Source organism: Natrix helvetica (genome assembly GCF_964273705.1).
Source record: "Natrix helvetica genome assembly, chromosome: 6".
Taxonomy (NCBI): Eukaryota; Metazoa; Chordata; class Lepidosauria; order Squamata; family Natricidae; genus Natrix; species Natrix helvetica.
In genome coordinates, this window is record NC_138553.1 from 44,747,674 (window position 1) to 44,772,712 (window position 25,039).

The 25,039-nt window shown below is 35.9% G+C and overlaps 1 protein-coding gene across 8 annotated transcripts in view; it reads left to right on the forward strand.

Annotated features, from left to right (window-relative positions):
* The window catches only part of KCNC2 (potassium voltage-gated channel subfamily C member 2), an 84,551-nt gene extending 63,772 nt beyond the window's left edge, over positions 1-20,779 (forward strand). For 2 of the 8 annotated variants that reach the window (XM_081958371.1, XM_081958372.1), the window contains exons 3-5: positions 11,329-12,247; positions 15,006-15,173; positions 19,645-20,779. In XM_081958371.1, the coding sequence (XP_081814497.1) occupies positions 11,329-12,247; positions 15,006-15,173; positions 19,645-19,754 (1,197 nt within the window). In that variant the 3' untranslated portion in view covers positions 19,755-20,779. Of the gene's footprint in view, positions 1-11,328; positions 12,248-15,005; positions 15,174-16,256; positions 16,416-17,780; positions 18,202-18,614 lie in introns of those variants that run through there. The other 6 variants (XR_014175789.1, XR_014175788.1, XR_014175790.1 and 3 more) reach the window with 6 other exon arrangements.
* Positions 20,780-25,039: the final 4,260 nt, after the last annotated feature.

Sequence of the window (25,039 nt, forward strand, 5' to 3'; positions counted from 1 at the left end):
CTGTGTGGCTGGACTGGATGTTGCGGATGTTGGAGCAGAAGTGGCAAAACCAGGTTTTCCAGGAGGAGGTCTTTTGGGTGCCATCCTTTATAACGTTAGAAGTTCAGTCCAAATATGAAATAAACAGTTAGAAAAGAAGGGTAGCCAGGTGAATCCGGGAGCAGAAGAATCAGGCAGAAGAGAATCTCTCCAATAAGTCTGGCAATAGATAGAAAATTTCCCCTAGAAAGTTTAAAAAATACCAATCCACAAGAGATTCCTTTGGGAGACACGGAGACAAAGACCGGAAGCCTGAATTTTAAAGGTGGAGTCAGGTTTCACAGTTCATAAAGACAACGGAAGTGTGCCATCTTGCCCTGCCAGTTTTGGGCACAGAGGCATAACAAAGTTTTAAAAAGTTCCAAAAGTCCTCAAATCACTGTAATATATAGGATTAAATTGAAAAGAAAATCATCTCAGCCTGAGTGAGGCTTCATTCGTTGGCTCTCCCCCCTCCTCCTTCCCCGGGGGCTGAGAGCAAAATTGTTCCTCGCTGCTTGTCCAAGGGGGGGGGAAACCCCCCTCCCTCCAACCGCACCTCCAAAATGCTCCGAAAGTTATTTTAAAGTTTTAAAAAGCTGAGTAATTCTTCATGCAGAATAAGGGATGAAGAGAGAAGCAACCTCACCGCACTGCAGCTGCTTCCTTCAATTGTTGCATTCTCCGGTCGGCTTATAGCGAGGCGCGAGGCGCAGGAACGCGAAGCGCCCTCCGAGCTTGCTCCCCGGTGCCTTGGGCGCGCGAGAGACCTCCCGCCACCCGCCGCCGCTGCAGGAGTCCTCCGCGATGCCGCCCCTCCGGCAGGACCCCTCTGCGGGGTGTCCTGTGCCCCTCAAGGAGTGGGGAAGCCCACCGGGGAGCCGGAGCGGGCAAAGAGCTGCCCGTTGCCGTCGCCGCCGGAACCAGAACCCAACCAGATGATCTTATAACAGACATACAGGACACGGGAGGGGCCGGAGCTCTGCTGGCGGGGGGAGAAGGGGCAATACCGAGAAAACTCAGATCACAAAAATGAATAAGAAAACCTGCTTGATATAAATTGATTGAAATCATTAACTGAATCTACATGCTGACTATATATTGCTATTTAGTATTGAATTTTCTGTAAATGTATACTATGAGTATGGAGGGAGGGGACACCTGCCGCACACTGCAACTGCCAAAATTTGTAACCTTTCCATTACCCCTTTCCTTTTTTATTTCTTAAAAAACCAATAAAATTTTGTTTAAAAAAAAAAAGAATCTAACACTTGATGACAGGATAGAACCTGCAGATGAGAACAGCTAACACCTGATAATGAAAAATAGTGCCCCATATATCTTCTTCTCTGTGATGTCTGCAAAGGAAACACCAATGTATCTTTTGCTGATTCCTGCGAGACTGATTCTGATTTATGAATCTTCAAATGATGATGGTGTGAATCTGTATTGGTGAGACTATATTATATTCCTGGTACAGGTTTATATAACATCAAAGGGCTGGAAGGGACCTTGGAGGTTTCTAGTCCAATTCTAGCTCCTTGCATGAGGCAGGAGTCCTTATATTATCCAAGACAAATGATTGTCCAATCTTTTCTTGAAAACCTCCAAGCATTTAATGTAGCCTCTTCATAAGTTGAAACCATCATGATATTAGAAATTGATAGAGACATCAGGTTGAGATGATTGTGTTGAGAATGTTGGGACATCCTTAGTTGATATTGTAATCTCTGTTTCCAGTTTCCTTGCATTTGACATTAGCTGCTGAGCCCTGCAAGAACTCAAAGGACATACTCTCTAAAGTCAGGGAGACATTGTTATGGGAGAGAAATGGCCCTTTGTTTTAAGCATCTAAGCTCATCCCAGGATAATAATATCCCCACCCTGTCAGTTACCTTTGGCTTTAAATGTTTACGTGGGATCTTCCCCAATATATCTTCACTTTCTATTTCAAGAGTTTTTATAAATGTTAGATGAAATATCTGATAGAGTGATTAGGCCTTTGGTCATTTCCATCCCTAGTTCCTTCTGGTTTGTCATTTTCAATTATCTAGAGCTAAGTCAGTTAAAGGGACACAGCTGTCCACCCCTTGTCTGGTTGTTGATATCAGGGATACATTAGAGTATCTTATGCAGCTGCAAATGGATCAATTGCCTCAGTCTGCTAAGAATGATAAGCTGATGATTTTTCTTGTTGCCGTTCCTGAGAACTCCAGGGAATCAAAGTACTTCCAATTGATTTTAAGAGTTTTGTTGTTAGAATTCTCAGTTCAAATCAAATACACAGCTAAAATTAAAAATAGCTAAATGATTGTATAAAGAGTAATTTGCCATTTTGTCCAGATGAATTTTGTCATATTAGTATAATTAAGCTTTATAAGAATATATACAAAATTAAGTACATAACAGTACATTTTAAAAAGTAGTTGAGCCAATGAAGGAGAATATTTGTAGCTAAGGGTTGAAATGAAGGGTCCTTGGTGCTCTCTAAGCTTGCTTGTTTTCTTGCAGATGTTTCATTACCCAGGTTATCCTAGATAACATCATCTGTGCTAGTGAGGTGTGCTGTTTGCTGTCAGTTTATATTCTGTTGTCTTGCCTCTCTATGTGGGTGGGGGCGATCTTAGGCATTCTTTGATTGGGCTGTTTACTGATGGCTCTTTGGCAATTTCTTGATTGGGGTATTGCTTACTTGATTGTTGGTCTGAAGTTGACCAACTCCTTACTAGCACTGATGATGTTACCTAGTTAGAGTAATGAAACATCTGCAAGAAAACAAACAAACTCCAAGAGCACCAAGGACACCTCAAAGTAGTCGAAATACTGGCATCTAGCATTTGGCTTCTCTGTCACTATTTATTCTTATATTGCAAAAATATATGTATTTGTGGAAAACTTTGTACTGTACTTTGAATATATGTTAATGAAGTTGGCCATTTTCCATGTCACAATGGATCTAGTCACTGCCCTTTGCTGAATATTGAAAAGCAGGTTTCCATACATGATCTTCAAAGATGAACCCACACTATAAACTACCAAGGGATACTAGTTTAAGACAGATAAACTACATCCACAGCTATTCTCTTCCAACACCATTGTTTTTTTTAATAAAAAGAGCAAGTGATATAAATATTATGCAATCTGTACTATTAAACTACAATAACTCAGCATATTTATTGTATTAGAAATGTGAATAATGTGTTCCATCAGAATATTGAAAAAGAGACAACTCTTATAATATACTATGTAAAGCAGATAGATAATTGCTTGTTTTCTTAAAGACATGTGGTGTCTCCCCCCCCTTTATTCATAATGTCAGGTTCTTATATGAATCATTTGGAAATGATGTTGTGCTCTGCCTGTTAGAATAATGATCAGAATTATGATTTTAAAATACTAACAATAGCGTATGTTTTCAAACGCTTTCTTTCAGGGGTGGGTTCCTACCAGCGTTGGTACTGGTTTGCTTCACGCATGCACAGTTCACTGTAAATTGTTCTGTGCATGCGCAAAGAACATGAAAAACTACTAAAAAACATGCCGGCAATGGCAGTGGAGACTGGGGAATTGGTTCAGGGGCATGGCCAGCCTGGGTCGCTGCCAGTTCTGTGACCCAGGCCAAATTACCACCAGTGGTTCGCCCAAACCGGTGCAAACTGGTAGAAAACCACCTCTGCTTTCTTTGCTATCCAGAAATTAGCAGAGGATTTTAAAGATGCTACCTTAATTTCATTTTTAAGGTAATCTAATTTAAAAGATTTATTTCACAGATGAAAGTTTACTTTCCTTTTTTTAGTTTCTGAATGCTAGTGAGAAGTAATATTATACTAGATGAGTAGATCCAGATAAAAACTTCCTTCAGCCACAGTTGAATGACTTGGCTAGAAACATCTAACCTACTTTGCAGTTTCATTACTGTGGGGAGAAAATGAAGAGAGGCTGCTATTGTATGCTGCTTGAATTCCTGGAAGAATATCAACTACGATAGAAAAAAATGTAAAATAAAGCTATACACTATTTCCTTTGCCTCTTTCTCCCCCCCCCCCGTAGACTCTCCCCTCATTTCCCTTTGCTGTCCCTGCTCTCTCTCCACTTGCATATGTAAACTGGATCAGTCCAGACTACTGTATAACATGGCCATGTTTCTGCTTCCTATCACTAGGAATACAATAAAAAAGCCCTCATCTAAATGTTCATCTAGAAAACAGGAGGTTAGAAACGGCAGATATTTTATTCTCATCAAGCATGTACCCTTCACTATCTCAACATGGCATCCTCTTCACAATGGAATCCTTACCTCAGCTGTCTTGTTACAAAATCATAGCTTTGCTTTACATTAGAAAAATGCATTTTCCTTTATTTAAACGCTTATCGCACTTGCTCAAAACGTATTCGTGAACCAGCTTTTTAAAATTTCCTGCCTCTCAACCTCAAAATTTATAAAAACTTCTGTCTTTCTATTGTTTGGGATCCCTCTTTTGTGGAAAGCTTTCATATATATATATTTCCAATAAAATTTCCATATGGTTCTAATGTTTCTTTGCCATTTGTAAATATAGAATTTTTCCTAGACGAGTTATTTCTAAAGTATTTTGAAAAGAACTGTTTTCAATATAATTTCTCCAGGGGAGTTTCTGTTTCATAACATATATATAGTAACTTCTCTGAATAAAATTGTATTGGCTCTTCTATTACTTTACTGGTTCTGTTAGCATTTTTTGAATAAACATCAAAATATTTAAAACAAAATCAAAGTTTTATTTTCTTATTTCAAAATATAATTTGGATAATGTATCAAGAGACTCAATATGAATTATTATTTGTATTTTCCTTTTATAATCATGTTTCAAATTTTCCTAACTAAATGTTAATTTTGTTATAGTTTGTCTTACTAAATTATAGATAAAATGAAGATAAATCTTTATTATAAATTGTTTATGCAAAGAATGCTACTTAATTCCTTCTAGATCACTAGAGCTGAATTGTGTTGTCACATTTTTCCCAGCTGAAAATTAAATATGGAAATCATTGCACTGTATTATATGCAAACATATAATAGTTTCATCATTAACATTCCATATTAGTGAAAGTTTATCTCATAACACTTTAAGAGGAAAGTTTTCTTGCCTTGCTATATGGCCAAGAGTATGTTTGAATTTTTAAAAGCCCCCCCCCCAATAAGGTTAGAGATTTTTGAGCTTATTGAATTTATTTAGGAGTCCCCCTGCCCTTAAATAAGTTTAGGGAAATTTCAAACTCAATTTATAACGCCATTATTCCACTTTTCTCAGAAGTACTTACCTCCATGAAAGGATCAGAAATCTGTAATGGAAGGGTTAGTTGTAGATAGGACCTATCTATATGCTTTAGTAATCTGATCATAAATTAAAGCAGTGAGTGGATGATACTCAAGGAGTAGAAGAAAATGTGGGAATAATCAGATTTTACTTAGAAAGAAGTGTGTTGCATGGATAATGGTGTCATCTTTGATTATGTATGTTGAAGTCAAAGCATCACCATTATTATGGCTGTGAGGAAGGTGGTCAGAGCTGAATTTGTTCAGAATCATAATGTATTGCTAAGATAAGACTTGTATTTTTCGGTATCACTCAAAAATTAATGAATAAATGATGACACTATGCTTCTTACTCAAACATAAAGTACCAGAAATGCTAAATATTTGGGCCTTAACAACTAAGCCTATATAATTTCATTTCTCACCAACTTGTTTCATTGTTACTAGATCCTTCTTTAAGGTCACCTCTTTTTCTTCAAATGTGCTGAACAAAAACCTCACAGAATTACTAAACAACATGACTAATACTTAAGCTAGCCAGCTTAAGGTATTGCGACTGTTATCTAGAAGACATTGGGAATATAAAATGAAATTATATAGGAAGGGAATGATGTACATTGTAGACTTTGTTCATATTAGAGAAAAAGTTTCTAAATTTAAGAAGTTGTAAATAAACACCATTCTTGAAATATTGCACTATCTCAATGTACAGCTACCTATATCTGGAGTACAGATGCTAATGTTTCTAATGTTTGGATGGCTACAAAATTTCTAAGAAATACCAGCTCGTGTGGAAAAATTTTTTTTTGGAACTGTGACTATCACATTTACTGATGTGTTATTATATTATACTGCAAAATGATTGTATAATGAACAAAGTTGCTGAGGATAGGAACTTTGTAACGGGAATTTCACCAAGGTGAACAGAGTTTTTGGAGGAAAGTTTTGCATATAATACTGGTTGATTGATTATTGTTTGATTATTTGAAGAATGCAATTAGAAACATGAATAATAACCAAAGGAAAAACATGAGACCATAAGTGTACATTTATAAGGTCTGTATGAATCGTTTGTACAGGTGCTTCAGAAACTGACTAAAATGCTCTACTGAACCTACTTCTAGAAGTGTTGGAATTCCAAATCTTTTCAAAGGGTTAATATGGACTACCTCTATTGTCTCGATATGTCTATGCATCCATAGAAGATAATTCTGTTGGGATTTCCTCACATTGGTAGTAAAAAGTCTCTTCTGCATCAGACAACAGGAACATGCCCTTCAAATACTTCCCTGAGCTTTTGAGACAACAAACAGAGGGTTTGACAAAGTACTTTTGTTGTGTGTGTGTGCTTTGAAACATGAACACATGATTTGCAACAGTAACATTTAAGATTTTCTTAGGCCAAATTGCATTTCTCACTTGCATGTTTTCTGTCACGTTTTTGCCTGCCATTATCTCACTTATGGAATTAACGAAAAATATTCTTAATGCTCATAAGGAATGTTAGCAACTCAGTTTGGTATTATAAAGCAAAAGACAGGTGGTAGTCAATAAATTTGGATTAGAAACTGAATTTCTAATAGATTGGATGAATGCAGAAAGGGATGTACCATATTTTTCAGTGTATAAGATGCACCAGAGTATAAGATGCACCAAGATTTTGAAGAGGTAAATTAAAAAAAAAAGTTTTTGCATTCTGCAGACCTCCTAAATCCTCTGCATGCCTCATTTTTTGTGAAAAATTGGGCATTCAGTGAGTTTGAGAGGCCTGCAAAGTGCTCCTGGGGGCTGGGTGGGGGCAAAAATGAGCAAAAAAGGCCTGTTTTTCACAAAGACGGACCTGTTTTTTGAAAAAAAAAGGCATGCATAGTCTTTAGGAGGCTTGTAGAGTGCTCCTGGGGGATGGGGGGGAAATGAGCCAAAAATGGACCATTTTCACTCATTTCTGCCCTCCCCAGCCCCCAGGAGCACTTTGCAGGCCTCCCAAAACCTCTGCACGTCCATTTTTGTGAAGTGGGGGTGGGGTTTTGGGAGGCCAAAAATGCTGAATTCAGTGTATAAGACACAGCCAGATTTTCTCTCTCTTTTTTGGGGGAAAAAGGTGCATCTTATACTTCGGAAAATATGGTATGTACTGTAGAACTATAGTTCCCCCCCAGCTAAATATGCCTCTCAAAGTACTTCCCTCTCCCCTCCCACTCTTTATAATTGTGAAAAATTAGGGGGGTTGTCTGAGAAGTTTACTCTGTTATTTTCTTAGTAAGATCTTAGCCCCCTTTTATTTGACTGTTGCCTTGGTAGTAGCTCTTCCGCCTTTCTCTCAAAGCCACTCTCTCCACCTTCTACAATATGTGGAAAAGGACAGTCATTTTCTATTAGCATTTTCTGTTGCTCTATTTAATAACATTGAGATCAACGAATTCATAATACAATAATACTCTCTGTAGCTTTTGCCAACATAGCTAAATTTATTCCTATTCATTAGTAAATAAATTAACTAAGCTCATTTATTAAAAGAGAGTTCCTAGACTTTATGTGTAATTCTGGTTAGGATTTCAAGTAGCGTCTGAACAAGAATGAGGTTACAGAACTCAATCTAATCTGTTATACTATGGATATTAAATTTTTCATATTTGATAAATTGGAATGAAGTGATCTGTTCATGGATTCTCTGCACATTATTTGTCTTTGAATTTATAAATATTTTAAAGGCTTATTATTCTTTAAGCTCTCTGACCTAATGCTCTTCAATGGTATTGACAAAAATTAATTCTGCCACTTCTGGACTGGACTAATCTCTCTAGGTTCCTTGGTTACCAGGGTATCTGCAAGGTAATTATGGTCCTACAAGAGTTGAAAGGCTTGATTATAGCAACTCATGTCCGTATCATCTTGAAGTTATATATAGGCAACATGCTTAATATTAGCCTCAAAAACGAGTTACACAAAGTGGGCCAGAACCATGCTGGCAATAAGAATTATTTCAAACATATAACACCAGTTTGGGGGTTCCTGTATTAGCTTTTGAAATTCAAAATGCTGGATTTAATCTTTCATGGTTTGGCTCTGAAATAGTTTCAGGACCATCACCTTCATATAGAATTGGCCCATCTTGTATACTTATCTCGGAAAAAGGTGCTTAAGAATCCTTCCATATTCACTCAAGAGATTGGGAGGGTTTGGAACAGCCTTCTCTGAGATTCGGTAATCATCTGACCTTGATATAATTTAGGAAAACTGTAAGAGCAATGTTTCTGCAGTCATCTGCATTGTTATTTGCTTTACTCTACAAATAAATTAACTGAATTTTAACAATGGCTTGTGAAACATGTAGTTGAAATCTGTGATTGAAATAGCATTGCATTATATTAGAAAGAAAATAGAAAAGGAGGTCATGAGAATAGAAGGCACTGTACTATTCAAAGGTTACTAAGTAATAAAGAAAATATATTTGTAGGAACATCAAAGCAGCTTATTGAAAATGCAGCTTTTTACTAATATCATTAAATTGCTATATAATAGCTGATCCCCCGAATATTATCTTAATGGTCTAGGGATATCTAAAATATATATTACAGAAAATCATATCCACAGAAGAAACATTTTAATATGTAGATTTACTCAACATAGAATATGAAAATTATTGAATAATTGCTGAAAAAGTAATTCATAATCCCAAATGTTAGTAGTAAGTTAGCTAGTATGTGATTTTTCCAGCTCTTATAAAGAGTGAATACAATTAGGTAAGGATTTTGGAACAGTACACAGATGGCACAACATGGCAAAGTGAACTGAATGTTGAGCTCTGTGTTAGGCTGGGACTTGAAATGAATTAGGTTGATGATTGGCAAATTAATATAGTTTGAGAGAAGGATAATATGGCACATTTTCAACAATATTTTTTTTAATTTCTGTCAAATCTGCTAGAAGGTGTTAAACTAGCTGCCTAAGGAGATTAAAAAAGCTATCGTTTTTTTTCTTATGGTTATATTACACTTGTCAGTTTTTTTAAAAAAAAGAAAAACACACATGCTACTGGATAGCATATTTATTCATTGTTCTTAAAGTAACCATTTTACTACAAAAAATGGAAATTACAAATAATAAAGGAATGAAGAATGATAAATTAAGTCCAAGAGCAAAATATAAATCAAACAATTCAGAAAGAGCTCTGAACCACAGACAAATTATGCATATTCTAAACAGCTTAAAATAGAGGAACTACTGTATAAAGAAGTATAGAGTTACATTATTTTCTATCTCTAAGGAAGATTTCCAATCTTGGAAAATGATAATATACACTCTTTACTGAGGCATCTTATAGCTGTAAGATAATGGTAGAAGTGAAAGGGTTACTGTTTATAGTACTGTTAATCAATCTGAGAGAAGATGCCATCCACATTCACTCTAAAGGTCAAATTACAATAAAGACAACATCTCCAAGTTTAAGAAAACACTCACTGCCAACTCTAATGCCCATAATGCTAATGAAAGTCTAATACTTATGCAGAGTTTTCTAAACATAAGAGACTTTACAAACAATTTCCTAAATATAGGTAAACAGTCAATATAAAAGGCATGATTATATTTTACTTTGTCAATAGGAACCAATGACCTTTTCTTGGCATGTCACAATGGATCATCTTAATAATAGTATTATGTTTTTGGATATTGCATCCTACTATAGATTGACAAAAGGTATTTTAGGGAACTATAGAGATACATAATGAATCAAAGGAGCCCCACTATACTGCAGAAAATTATCTGCTTAGCTAGCGATAATGATTGCAGAGGTTAAGCATTTAATTACATTAAGTAATTAAGACTAGTGGAAGGTTCTAGTTTGAATTAATCCCTGCTCTACTTCCCCAGCTAATTAAGAATAATAAGAATGGTAAATTTCCATTGTGGCCTTACTATCTATGATCAAGCAAAGTTGTATTTTGAGGGACTGGAGCTTGCAATAATAATTCCCCTTTTTGAAAAAAGTAGTGTTTGGGTAGTTATTTAACTACCCTATAGATAAATTTCTACAGTCCCAGTTTGTATTTCTAGATCTATAAGTAGAAAACATGCTGGAAAAGGCAATGGCAAACCACTTAACATCTGCAAAAAAGGCTTGTGACTACATTGTTGTGTCCATGTAGTCACTAGACACTGAGCTCCATTCAAGATTACCTTTATTTTATCTTTTACTCAAACCCTAAATAAATATTACATTTGGTTCCACATGTGAGGACATTTTTTCTCCTTGCGACTTTTTCCCACTGGTTTTTTTTTTCAGCCAGAGGAAGAAAGTATATAATATTAGACCTTAACATTTATCCTAGTTCCATTATATAGAGTAAAATTGAAAGCCCTTCCAACAAAGCTTTCAAAGAAGAAGGATAATGTTGGGTCATTTTGGAAAGAATGAAGAGTCGGTCCTGTAAATATTCTACTTTGACATAAGCTTCAGTGAATTTAATAAAAGATATGACTGTGTAAATATTATTGCATTACTGCGTAAATATTAATTTGCTTAAGTACATTGTCAGAAGCAAGTATTTTCTTACTATTTGCAGATAAACATAATGTCAGCCACCTACATGCATACATATCATGTTCTTTTCAATCAATGTTGTGTAAAATGCAGAAAGAAGTAGTATGGAAATAAAAAGCACAAGGTAAAAAAAAGGAAGGGAAGTATAGGTACATGTGCCTTGCATCACAGAATTCACAATAACTATTCCATAGTTTTCTATTCATTGTTTTTTATTCTTTAAACTTGTCAATTCTTCTTGAGAATGTTAGTAATGTCTTCTTTGGCAAGTAGATGCTACATAAATTAAGTGAAATTAATTAATATCAGCAATAACCCAAATGACATACATCCTGTTCTAAATTTTCATTTATAATACTTAATTATTAATTAATATAAATTAAGGCAAAGGTTCTAATTGTAATATTGTTGGGGATTGCTTTTGGATTTTATTGTCTTTTTCTAATGTATTTTCCTTTCCTTTCCTTTCCAGTTCATTGCTTTTGCCTCTTTATTCTTCATCCTACTCTCGATTACCACCTTTTGCCTGGAAACCCATGAAGCATTTAATACCATCAAAAATAAAACTGAACCTATCAAAGGTTCAGTTCTGCAGTATGAAATAGAGACAGATCCAGCTCTAACATATGTCGAAGGAGTCTGTGTAGTGTGGTTTACATTTGAGTTTTTAGTCCGTGTTGTTTTTTCACCCAACAAATGTGAATTCATAAAAAATCTCTTGAATATCATTGACTTTGTGGCAATTTTGCCTTTCTATCTAGAAGTGGGTCTGAGTGGGCTCTCCTCTAAAGCTGCTAAGGATGTGCTTGGTTTCCTCAGGGTGGTGAGGTTTGTGAGAATATTGCGAATCTTCAAGCTCACTCGACATTTTGTTGGTCTCAGGGTGCTTGGTCATACACTCCGTGCAAGCACCAATGAGTTTTTGCTGCTGATAATATTTTTGGCATTAGGAGTGTTGATATTTGCCACCATGATCTATTACGCTGAGCGAATAGGTGCCAAACCCAATGACCCATCAGCTAGTGAACATACAGAGTTCAAAAACATTCCCATTGGGTTTTGGTGGGCTGTGGTCACCATGACTACTCTTGGATATGGAGATATGTATCCAAAGACTTGGTCAGGCATGCTAGTGGGGGCTCTGTGTGCTTTAGCTGGAGTGCTGACCATAGCTATGCCTGTGCCTGTTATTGTCAACAATTTTGGAATGTACTATTCTCTGGCCATGGCGAAACAGAAGCTTCCAAGAAAGAGAAAGAAGCACATCCCACCTGCTCCTCAGGCAAGGTCCCCTACATTTTGCAAGACAGACTTGAATATGGCCTGCAATAGTACACAGGGAGAAGTCTGTCTTGGCAAAGACAACCGGCTGATGGAACATAATAAATCAGGTAGGACACAATTCCAGATGCATGTCTGGTATGTCTGGCAATATAAAGAATGAAAAAACATTTAAACTTTCTTCAGCTGAAAGAGATAGATCATACACTTTCCCCTTCAACCATTATTTGTGTGCCAGTCCCATAAATGGCAAAGTAGCTAGATCTTGGATCTGTGAATTGCTTTCTATATAGTGTTTGCTAAATGTATTCTTAATGCTAAGTTGCTTTTTGTTCCATCTTTTTCTTTTCTAGTGGTGGCTTCCTCTGTTTTTGCTTATTGCATTGTATAGATGTTTAGTTCACGTTTGTGCTATACAATTGTGCTTTCATTCTGTTGAATTTTTATCTTATGTAATGTTTTCCTTGTTTGCTGGTGTTTTACAAAATACTAGCAGCAATCTTTACATTACTTAAACATAGGTTAGCTTAGGTTATCTAAATGAGAGCCTATCCCAAATGAGTGGCTTGAGGTCTTTGAACTTCATACAATGCAGCCACCATTGAAGCCAAAGCTTTCTGAGAGTCAAGGATTCATGGATCTTAAGAAAAGGGCTGTCTAATTTACATGCAATAGAACAATAATACAAAAATAATACAAAAATTACACTAATAGTATACTTTCATGACTTAAAACAGATAGTATAAGTATAATCTTTATTGTCATTGTACTTAAATAAAATGAAATTGGTTGTAGATAGTAATTTATCTGATATTCAGAAGCAGAATAATTTTTTGTAATAGTTTGAAAATTCTATAAGAATAATGACATATTTTGTCTATCTAAGTTTCACTTCTCTGTTTTACAATTATGGCTGTTATCCTTGACCTAGGAAACAAATATAAATTCAATTTGCCATAAATTAAGATCATGTATTTCATTTCGATTAGGAGCGAAACTTAAAAGTACCTTACCTTAAGTAGTCTAAGTTATAAATGCTACAAGATTATCATTTGGAATTGTCTGAAGTAAATAATCCGTAGAGGATTTTCATAATGTCATTAACACTGCGATCCTCCAGGTGTTTGTTTGGATATAAATACTGATAAATTCAGGGGAACTTTCTTTCAACCAAATGTCTTTCAAATAATAAAAGTGCAATTTTTAAAGATATAATTTTAATAAATTTGATACATAAACACACACACACACTAATGCAGAATTTAAAAATGCAGAAAAGAAGAAACAATGCTCATGTTCATGAGTTTCTTCTATCGGAGGGGTGTCAAACTCACGTCATCACATCATCACGTCATCATGTGACTTTTCCCCCTTCACTAAAATGGGGCTGGGCATGGCCAGTGAGTGACGTGTCTGGCCCACAAGCTGCAAGTTTGACATCCCTATTCTATTGTATTCTAACATGGAGAGGGCACAGTTTACAAGTGAGTAGAATAATGGGTGCTGATAAGGAGAAATTAGGGGGAAATAAAACAGATTATCAGAGCTGATTTTTTTTTCAAATGTCTATACGTTCCTCAGTTTCCATTGCTATCAGTAAAATAGGTCTATCATAATATTAATGTATTGCATAATAATATTATTTTCAGTGCAAAGAGGTTAATGAAAAGGCTTAAATATTAAAGAACCACAGTCTTCCCCAACCATGTATTCTTGAAATCTGATTTATACCTTATAATTTCCAAATAAAATGGCTTTATCTTGGGAGCACCATGATTGGAGAAGATAGCTTAGCCTTTTCTGTAAATATCATCTGCTCCAGAGTTGAGCTAAAATATGGTTTGATCCTTGAATACAGATTTTTCTTTGAAAATGAGCCATCATAGAAAATAATCTAGACTAATGTGTTAGTAAGAAGATAGGGAAGCTTTAAGAGTTTTATGTAGAAGGGAGAGCGTGTTAACAGACAACCTAGAAAAACCAAATATTTCCTTTCAAGATGCAGAATTTGAGGCAGAGGGAACCTAGACATATCTGTTAAAACAGCAGATCTCTGTGAATTGCTAAGGATCACTAGCTGATTATCTACCATATAAACCTTGCAACATATTGTACCTATACAATTTGGGACTTACCTGCTGAATTTAGACACTAGCCATATATTGCAGGTTCATTAATGCCTGCTTTTGCTTCCCTATGAATATTTTACAAAGTAATATATTTACCAACATTTTACAGATGATGGGCTCACGAGCTGCATTTAAATTTGTGACTTACAATTGAAAAACATTAAGTTACTCATTAGTGTCTTTGTCTAACATTATGCTGAGTGACAGATTGGCCTTAGACTGCAGGTATTGCATATGTAAAAGCAATAGTGAAGTGTTAGAAAGAGCTGTGGACATTATGTAGGCTATCTTGTGTAACATACTGTCTCACTGCTAGCTAATTAATTTCTTTGAGTAGTGGATGAAATGCTATAGTATACATTTGCTGTATTTTTTAAATACGGAAGACACTGAGGTAATATATAATACTGAAGAGAGCATCCATGTAAATGGCCAGTTTGTTCCTTACGAAATCATAGATGTTCAACTTTATGAGCAAACTTTTTTGCTGTATTTTTTAAATACGGAAGACACTGAGGCAATATATAATACTGAAGACAGCATGCATGTAAATGGCCAGTTTGTTCCTTATGAAATCATAGATTTTCAACTTTATGAGCAAACTTTTTTTTCATTTCATAACTTATTACTACTTATTCTTCTTTTCCACCTTCAATAGTAAGAGTATAAGGCAAGTTATTTGTGATGTCTCATTTATTCATTGGCTATATGATGTAAATGGGTGTGGTGCTTTGACCAGTGTTATCAGGTGAAGACAGTGCAGAAAATGAGCAGCCATTGTCACCAGTGGAAAGGCCCCCACCAATCAGACGCTCTAGTACCAGAGACAAAAACAGAAGAGAGGGAACATGTTTTCTACTGACAGCAGGTGATTACCCATGTGCTGCTGATGGAGGGATCAGAAAAGGTATGAATTCTTTCCTTAGACTATAAATTTTATCACTATTCTTCTGAACAAATAATCCTGGAATAAAGCAGATGTGAATACATGCTATAGGAATTACTATAGTCAGTATTTTTCCTTCATATTTTCTTTTGTCCCTTTCTTGTTTCGTATTAAAAATGTCTTTGGCTCATTAATTCATGGGAAAATATGTTATTGTTTCATTCATGATTTCATTTGTCTACCTGAAAGAATATAGATGTAGCTTAGACCATTTTCATTAAATCGCTTTCTAAATAATTAGAAATTGCTGTGGGATAATTTAAATGTAAATTAGTTACTATTGTAATTTAGTTTATGCTGTACAACAGGGGTGTCAAATTCATGTTCTCATGGCAGTGTCATGTGACGTATTGGGACTACCCCCCCTTGCTAAACCAGGCATGGGCATGGCCAGCCTGTGACACATCCAGCCCATGGGCCGGGAGTTTGACAGTCATGCCATAGAAGGATGATTTAATTAACTCTGAGGTAGATAAAACAAAGTTCTGAAAAAGAAACAAAATTTTTAAATTACTATTTTTTACAAAGTGTTTGTATTGAAAGAAGGAACATGGTTACCCAAAGTCACTAAGTTAAGGATAGTTCCACTGTGTTGAATAGAAAATTGCTTCAGCTACACCGGTGTTACTATGTTTTTCCCTGCAGCAAACTAATGAAAGTTCGATGGCATGCCTAGTCACTTGCATCTTTGAATCGCAATCCAATCTTTAAACCCCTCCTCCGCAAAAAGGTTATTTATTGCTTTATTTGTTTTAAAAAATTAAATACTACTTTGCATTAGGATCTGGAAGCAGTATTTGAAAATCCATATCCACTTTTGTTCACAGTTTTCCATAACATATGGCATTTTAGTATACACTTTCTATTGCTGCACTTAGTTGTTAATATAAATTCCCCAATAAATCATTTTTAAAGCAAATTTCCATGATACTATTCTTTATTTCATAAATTTCCCAAGTACTTTTTAAAATGTACATATCCTTAATATTTATGTAACTACCCCTTTTTGTATGCAACATTCAGAAACGTAACACTCTTTTTCAGATGCATCTTTCACAAACAAATGGAATTTTTATGCGGATTTTTGACCAGAGAAAGATGGACACTAGTGGACTCAGTTCAGTGCTACTGTCTTTATTGCAACAGAGTCCGTACTGGGGAATCTTGCAAATCTGTTCCCACAGATTTCTTTTACATCCCTAGGTATGTCATCCATATTTTATGTGTTTGTTGTGGGAAACCCTGGTGTATTTGCAGCAATTATGGGTGCTATCTTAAAGGAATGTTGCTTCTGAGATCAAATAGCATTTGTATTTATATTCATCTCATTCTCTACAGTTCCTATTGACTAGATAATCCACATAGTGAATTTATAGAACAAGACCAGGAGGTTTTGGGCCATGTCCAACCTCTGCTGTGGAAAGTCACATTCATTCTCTCTCAACCCAACCCAACCCAACCCAACCCAACCTATTTTAGAGGATTATGGTTGTGAGGAGAAATTTCAGAAAGGTGTACTGTATATTTTGCTTTGATACCCCAGAGAAAAGGAGTGATATAAATTTAACAAAAAATAAGGAATATATAATTGTTTACATAAGAGTGAGATTAGTTTGTAGCTAAAGAGACTATTAGTCCACATCTTCTGAAATTTATAAGAATTATATTTATTTTGTGTATAATTCAGTTACAATATATTGTATTTGCTTCACAATGGATTCTTTATAAAATAAATCGAACTTATTCCCATGTAGCCTCTAGCTTAGATAATACAGCAGGATCCTATTATGAGTGAAGGAGGGGCGGGCACCCAGCCTAATGCTCACTTCTAACATGGTTTTATGATCCATCAAGAGAGTTTCTATAACTCTAGATGTAATGATTACATAACATCTAAATACTGTTTATTTTAGTGTCTTAAGTGCACATTCACTCTTTATTTTTTAAATAGCCATTAGAAAATTTTAATACTATGATTTTACTGAATAATTAAACACTAACATATACACATATTTTAATGAATTTCACTCCTTGTAAATACTTCAAATATATCAAATTTTAAAATAGTATTAGATATAGAATGTTGGATGCCTGATGGGAACACTTTGCAAATGGAACTTTTTAACAAAATAAACGTAACCTCTGGGGTTGCAAATAAAAAAATAGGCTTCATGAATTTAGGTGTAGAATGTTCTAGGTCACAAAACTAGTCTGGTGCCACTATACTTATCAATAAAATTCCCCTGGTGTATCTGATTGCCGGATGGGGAAAACTGTTCTATAATTATGATACTGACTTATATTACAAGAGAGCCAGTTACAATATTTCTTTTAATTATCATTGACAGAACCAATAGGCATGTCAAGTATATGCCAGTGGTCTTTGCCCTTAGAATGTACATGAAAATATGTTTTATTGATAAGCGGCATCTTATCTTTTTGTCTATCATTTAAGAAAACATTAGGACTTTTTATAGGCACTCATTGAAAACATATTATTACATTGTATTGTGTTGTTTGTCTATTTTCTGACTGAACTCAACTAATGTCTGCATTTTCTCATGAAAGGCTATGAAAAATCCAGAAGTTTAAACAACATAACTGGCATGGCAGGCAATGCCTTGAGACTGTCTCCAGTAATATCACCTTACAGCTCACCTTGTCTAAGACGCTCTCGATCTCCCATCCCATCTATCTTGTAAACCAGAGGCTATACGTTGATTACATTTCTGCAATTTAAATGCTGCTCATTAACTAACAGAATAGCTATAGCATTAACCAAGTTCTATTGCAGAAGTATAAATCTATGTTATACTTGCTTGTGTCCAGCAGTAGCACTTGGATAGCTGAAGATCCTAATTTGCTTGTAAGATCCTCTAAAGTACAGTAGGTTTGTTTCCTCGTCTTTCTGTTATTGTCCTATATTACCACAGCAATAAAAAAACCCTGAACAGTGTAAATAAATGACCATATTTTCAGGGAGGTATATTTAAATAAATGTGCTTCCATTAATAATTATTCCATTGGATTTTCATTTCTTGTGATTCCAACCTGTTCTGAATATGTCTGAGATCTTGTCATAATTGCATAGGACGTGACTTCAGTCTAATCATGTTCATTGACCATTCTGTTTCCATTCCTGAAATCCATCTTGCAGATTAGTTGGAATCATAGATGACCTAGGACTGTGTAGATTTGTTGTTGTTTTAATTGTACCATCTTATTGAAATCAGAGCGATGTTCAATGGGTCTGCATGTGGGATTGGGTAGTTTGTGTTTATTTTGATTCTCTTTGATTTATTTTAAGATTATTTTTTTCAAAAATGTTATTTCTTAATTGATTTATTTTAGTACTGGGTTAATATATCAGAGTTCTGAATATTTCCGGTTGTTTGCACACAGATAACTGCAAAGAGGTTGTCATTACTGGGTACACGCAAGCAGAGGCCAGATCTCTTTCTTAATGGCTTGGGGAAGGCACAAAACATGAAAGAAAGGTAAACACAGTCCAGGCTTGCAATATTAAGTTAGCAAGTGCTGCTTGGTAGTGCAGTCATTTCTCTTCTCCAGGATTCTTCAACATTTTTAGATGCAGAGCACCAAGTAAATATATACATATATATATAAGGTTTATCATAGCTGTAAGAGGATAATAGTTTCAAAATGGGGTTTTGACCATCCTTAAACCTCTAACTCTAAGGCTTTCAAAATTTATTTGTCAATATTTCTTCATTTTATTTTCTTTAAATGCTGTGTCTTGTGTGTTGTGTTACTGTTTCATTTGTCTTCATGTTCCACAGTTGCCTTCTTTAAAGCTGCTCTTTTCATGTGTAAGTTTAGCTGCTAAAAGTATTTGCTTCCTTCCCCCACTTTTTGATACATGTATCTATGCATATGCCAAGTATAGCCACTTCCTTAACATTTTTCAAAAGGTGGATTTAGCAATGGTTTCGCTGCTTCAATCCCACACTTTTACAATCTGCATTCATTTTTATGTTCAAATTTTATTTTCTATAATTGCCTTTTCTTTATATTAAAAACAAGGTAACATGGTTTAAGCAACTTCATGAACTTAGTTGCAGATATTGTGGGCTGGTGAGGAAAAACACCCAATAATGTGAAGGACTTAGACATTAAAGTTTTTTTAAAGTATTATAAGAGACCGTTCAGATTGTTGAAAATTCCCAGATTTTTGTACGTTTAGGATTGCTAGGGAAACTGGTGTATTTAAATATGTAACATTCTTTGTATAAAATGCATGTTATATAAAAATGTACAAGGTTGTATTTGAATACTTATATTTCTTATACATGGAGATGTACATTTTGTTTTGGTAATAGCACTTACAGATATAGATGTACAGTATATATGTTTAATATGAAAATAGATTCATCAAGAAATTAATATCTGATGCTGCTATTATTGGCTACAGTGTTATACAGAATTTATCAAGGATTTTTGACTGCTGAAAAAGGGACAATGGAATTTAGCCATACCAAGGACTGTACTGGAAAGAGTTTGCTCCTCCTGAATGGGCCCTGATCATCACCTAACGCCTTGAAGAGATTCTTCTAATTTTCTATGGAAGTTGAGCTTGTTATGAGGATTAAGGACCAATTTTAACAGCTGCTGCCAGCAGATGCAGTTATTAGTCACTATTGATGAGTCAACTGTAAATAAGATGTGTGTGCATGGAATATCAGCTTTAGACATCTACACCAAGGGATGCTGCATCTTTGAAACCCCATGAAAAAAGATCAACACAACTCTTTGTGTATTCTTCTTGGTCATTACAACAGGCCATACTGTGGATCATAAAAGGCACACAATTTAACAATAGTGATGTTAGCACATACGTTTCCTCATAGCAACTGTATTTTTGCAAAGTTTGTAACTTAAGAACATTAATGTCATAGGATTTTGCAAGAAGTCTTTGCACTCTCAGTTTGCCGTATCTATATTTTTATGAATCCTAGTGAATGTGCCAAAAGATTATTTAGTTTTGATCTGGATCAGAGATGTGTGAATGTAGGTGAAAGTAGTAAGCTGAAGAAAAAAATCAGAGACTTGTATAGATGCTTTTTGTTGCCGTTTTGATTTACTTCATTGTTACCTCATAGATATTGAAAGAAATAAAATATGGGCAGTTAAATATATTATAGTTTTTTTATTGAAATGATCACAAAATAATATTAGTAAATATAAAGTAGAAAATATGAAATAGAACTTAAAATGTATATTTTGCATAACAGAGAGATTCTTTACTTTTTTGTGATTTTTGTGATAAAATTGTTCTAGTCTATTCAACGTCTATGATGCTTTGTTGCCAGGTACTGTGTGATAACTTATGTTCTCTCCCTACTGTTTAACAAGACCTTCTCCAGAAACTGTTTGTCACCCTATTTTGAATGTAAGAACGTTTCCCACATATGAAACTCTGTATTGTGGACCTTTTTGTGAAGCTGTCAAAAGGTGCATGCGAAGCCTGGTGGGAGCCAGTGGCCATGTAACTAACCAAAATGGAGAATAAAATGCAAAAGATCTTGGGGAGGACGTTGAAACACAACTCACAAAGTTGCTCCTATTTTCTTTTTTCTGCTGTGTCCTTTTTCTTGTCCCTTCTTTCGTTTAAGCAGTATTTGGCCACTCTGATTACAATGGGTATCTTTTATACAGATTATTTCAGGATGAAATAAGTGTCCCATAAAACAAGATGCCAAATGCATGAATGAAGAGAGACAGTGCTGTCATGCATCTCTCTTTTAATTACAACCAGCCTGTTATCTCTGAAACAAATTGTTTCCTGCCTCTAAATTATGTTCGAATTCTGTACAGTTCATTACACTGCAATCCTATACATATATCAAATACATAGCAACTAGTTTCAGTAATACTTTGTAAGACTGTGGTATTATAATTCTCATAATACTCACATATTCAATACTTAACTATGGAACAACTATCAAAGGGAAAGAAGTTTAGCTTTTCAAGAAATTGTTTACATCCATATATATTTCCTTTTATGTAAGAGGAAGTCTAAAGGAATATTACTATCCTTTTGTTGGTAACTATGCATGAAGGAGGAATATAATAACTGTGGCTAACAATGGGCATATGATATGCACTTCCTCTTGTAATACATGCAGATTAAAGTCAATGAAGTTTGGAGAGTCCAAACAGCCAAGATCACAGCAGCACAATTAAATTAGCACTTGTTTTGTATATGTGTTTATGTCAAAGATATTTTCAATGGGGACAGGCTTCAATCGTGCTGCTGTGACACTCACCTTATCTGCTTTGACATATCTCTTGGAAGCCTCTGGCTGATTACCTATATGTCTGCTGTTCAAACATAATATAAAAAGTGACCTGTTAAATTTATTTAGCATTATATCACATTGTAATGCAGTACCTATTTTTTGAAAGTTTAAAAAGTCTCAGGGAAGCAGAATATCAGAAAAGTGCATAGACACTATTTAAATCAATGTTTGGGAATTTCCAGACCAAGGATTGCTCATTAAGATCTTATGTGTGTTGAATAGGAGGAGGTTTATTTGCAAATGTATAAGGCTCAAACCCAAAGATGACACAACAAAATCCAATTGAGTCCAATTGTTTACTTCCTTACACTTAATGGACAGAATCTTGCCAAACTAAAGTTATAACTTTCTAACCTACAAGATATATCTTGAGAAATTCCAGATGTGTCTATCCTGAACCTCTTTCCTCTCTCCCCCCAGATTGGACTGTACATTCTCTTAATTTTGGCTTCTTTTTGATGGAATAAACTCCCTCCTCCTTGGAGAAGCTCTATGCTTCCAAAATGCCATAGCTTCTTGCCAGGGAATTCCGCAGCAGATGTCCAAATGAAGTCAGAGATGCTGACATGAATTTGTAGCTTTTTATAAACAAATATATTTACACCTATATATACAGCAAGTAAGACAGGCACATCACTACATTATGATGTAAATCACAGAACACACAGAAGAAAAAAACGGAAGGGGGGGGGAACTCACCTTCCATACCCACAGCAACCAATCACAATGCAGATTGCCTCATGCAGCAGCCAGCATTCTCCAACCAATCAACCATAACTATGTGTTCTGGCTCACTGCACAATCCCACTGTTCAGGTATTAAATTTAAATATCATCCATCCAATTTGTAGCTGAACAGCATTTATACCAAGTTGTTTCATAAGATCCTTGTGTTTCTATATACACAATGGCTTTGTCATGAGGTTTATATACACAATGGCTTTATCATGAGGTCAGCCAAATTATCTTCCGATGGACAATAAATTCGATCTATTACATTTTCTTTCATTGCTTCTTTGATAATTACAATATTTTTTTTGTCAACATGTTTGCTTCTGGATTTTATTGTCACCTACTGCTATTTGTATACATGTTGTGTTATTTTCAAATATTGGTATAGCTTCTTTCACTTCAATATCCAAATCTTTTAACAAATGTATATACCAGTGATGGCAAACCTTTTTTCCCCTCGGGTGCCAAAAGCACACGTGTGCGTGCTGACACCCATAATCCAGTGCCCCCCCGCATGCAAGCACGACCCCTGTTTGAGTGCTAGCAGGCATCCCTGAAGCCTTCTGGCACCAAAAATGGGGATGGCTTTGGCACCCTGTGTACTATTCCTCAAGTAACTGCATTCATGTATGAGCCCACATACATGTACACATCCACATTGCCCTTTAAGGCAGAGGAAATGGATGAGAAAAACTGATCGTTGCCCGTCTTAATGGCCAAAAGCACTCGAAAGCAATCAGTGGAGCTTTTGCCTGTTGCCATTTTTAAAGCCAAAGGTGCTTAGGAGGTGCATGCACACTCAGGAAGGGAAAAGGTCGGATGGAGAAAGGTGTGAAGGAGCAATGGCTGTTGTCCTCCTCCCCTCTTTCTGGAAAACACCCCCCTCCTTCTTGCTCTTCTCTGGACCTGCGTCGCCAGATGGACGGCTCAACTTCAGGCAGCTTGCAAATGCACCACAGCCAATTGCTGCCACTTTCCTGGCCCCTTTCTTGGCAATTCCCACTCGAGGGTGGGAAGAAGAGGCAAGTGGACTTTTTAGGCAGTTATCCTCACCGGCAGCAGCTGAGAGAGCCCACCTGTCTGGCCCCCTCTCCTGCAATGGAATGGGAGGAAGAACTCCCAATCTCTTTTCCAAGTAGCTGAAGGGAGCATGTGATTCATAGCGCTTGGAATATTTCAGCTAAATAGGTTGGAGATGGCTTTGGTGCTCTCTTTTAGGCCTCTGCCCACCACATTGAATGGGGCAAACTTGTTTGGGGAATGAGGCTCCAGAGCAGCTCCCCACTTCAAGTCAAGGTTGAGTTCTGATATTCTCCCATTAGGAGAGAACCAAAGCCATCCCTGTTTTTGGTGCCAGGAGGCTTTCAGGAAGGCCTGCTAGCACCAAAACAGAGGTCGCATGCACATGAGTAGGATGAGGCGGGGTAGGGGGAGTCCAAAAATGGGGTGTGTGGGAGCTGTGCCATCCCCTCCCCCCGTGCATGCACGTATGACCTCCCCTTACTCCCCACACATTCACATGCATCTCCCACCAGCCCTACAGACCCCAAAATCAGCTGGCTGGTAGGCACGCGGGTATGAGCGGTGGATCTTAGGTGGAAGATGGCTCGCGTGCCTGCAAAAAGGGCTACCATAGGTTCGCCATCACGGGTATATACCATGTTATCTCTGAACACAACTCTGACAATGCTATGAATTGTGCTTCAGCTGTGGAAATGGCAACTGAAATCTTTTTTCTAGATTTCCAGCAAATAATGTGTTTGCAAACATTACAACAAATCCTGAAATTGACTTTCTATATTGTACATCAATAGCCCAATCACTGTCTATAACATACTTCAATTCTAATTCATTTGATGGTTGTAAATGCAATTTCAAATCCATGGTTGATCACTCTCACAACTAGGAGCCTGCCCTCCCCCCATCTCTATCTCTATCTTCTTTTAATTCTGCATTAGGACATGCAGTATTGATATCAAAATGGTGCACCTTATAATTTTACGATGCTGCAAATTGAAATGGTCAATTCAGAAGACCCACATAGTAGAAAATGTAAGAGTGACAGTAGTGATAAAAGAAACATTAATACATCTGATGAATGAAGAAGTGCAGTTGTTGCTTTTAAATGACAAATAATGCCCCATCTTGGATTTCTTTGTCCAAGAAAAAAGAAATACCTTCCCACAGCCTTTTGATCATCTGCCCAGGGAGTGAGCCTGAGATCAGAATATGGAACCCATCAGCTCCAAAACATAGAATAAGGTAAAGATACTTCATGTTTACTAAATAGTGTTTAAAAGTGGTTGTATACTGGATTAAATCATTTCTTTTTAGTGGCAATATGAAAGGGTGATTATTTATATAAGATGTATCCTATGATCTAAAATATCTCAACCTACTGAAGTTTGAAAATTGTAAAACACTTATATGCAAAGTTTAAGACTCTTATGTACATAGGAAAAATTAAGCGGAAAATGGGAGATGGCTAAAAGAAAAATTGCTGGTACAGACGGTACCCATCTTCAACACCCAAATTATTCATATAAGTGATATTTATTGCAATTTACTAGGGTCAAAGAGTGTTATTATTTTTTGAAGTTCTAGTGAATAGATACTAAAGGTTGTTTAGTTTCAGTCATTAGTTTCCTTCAAGTAAGGATTTTTTTTAAAAAAATGATGTGATGTATATTGTCTGAACTGAGGATGAATTGATTAACATTGATTTCCTAATAGCTTTCACCATGAATGCTGTTGTTAGTTCCTAATGCCTATAAAA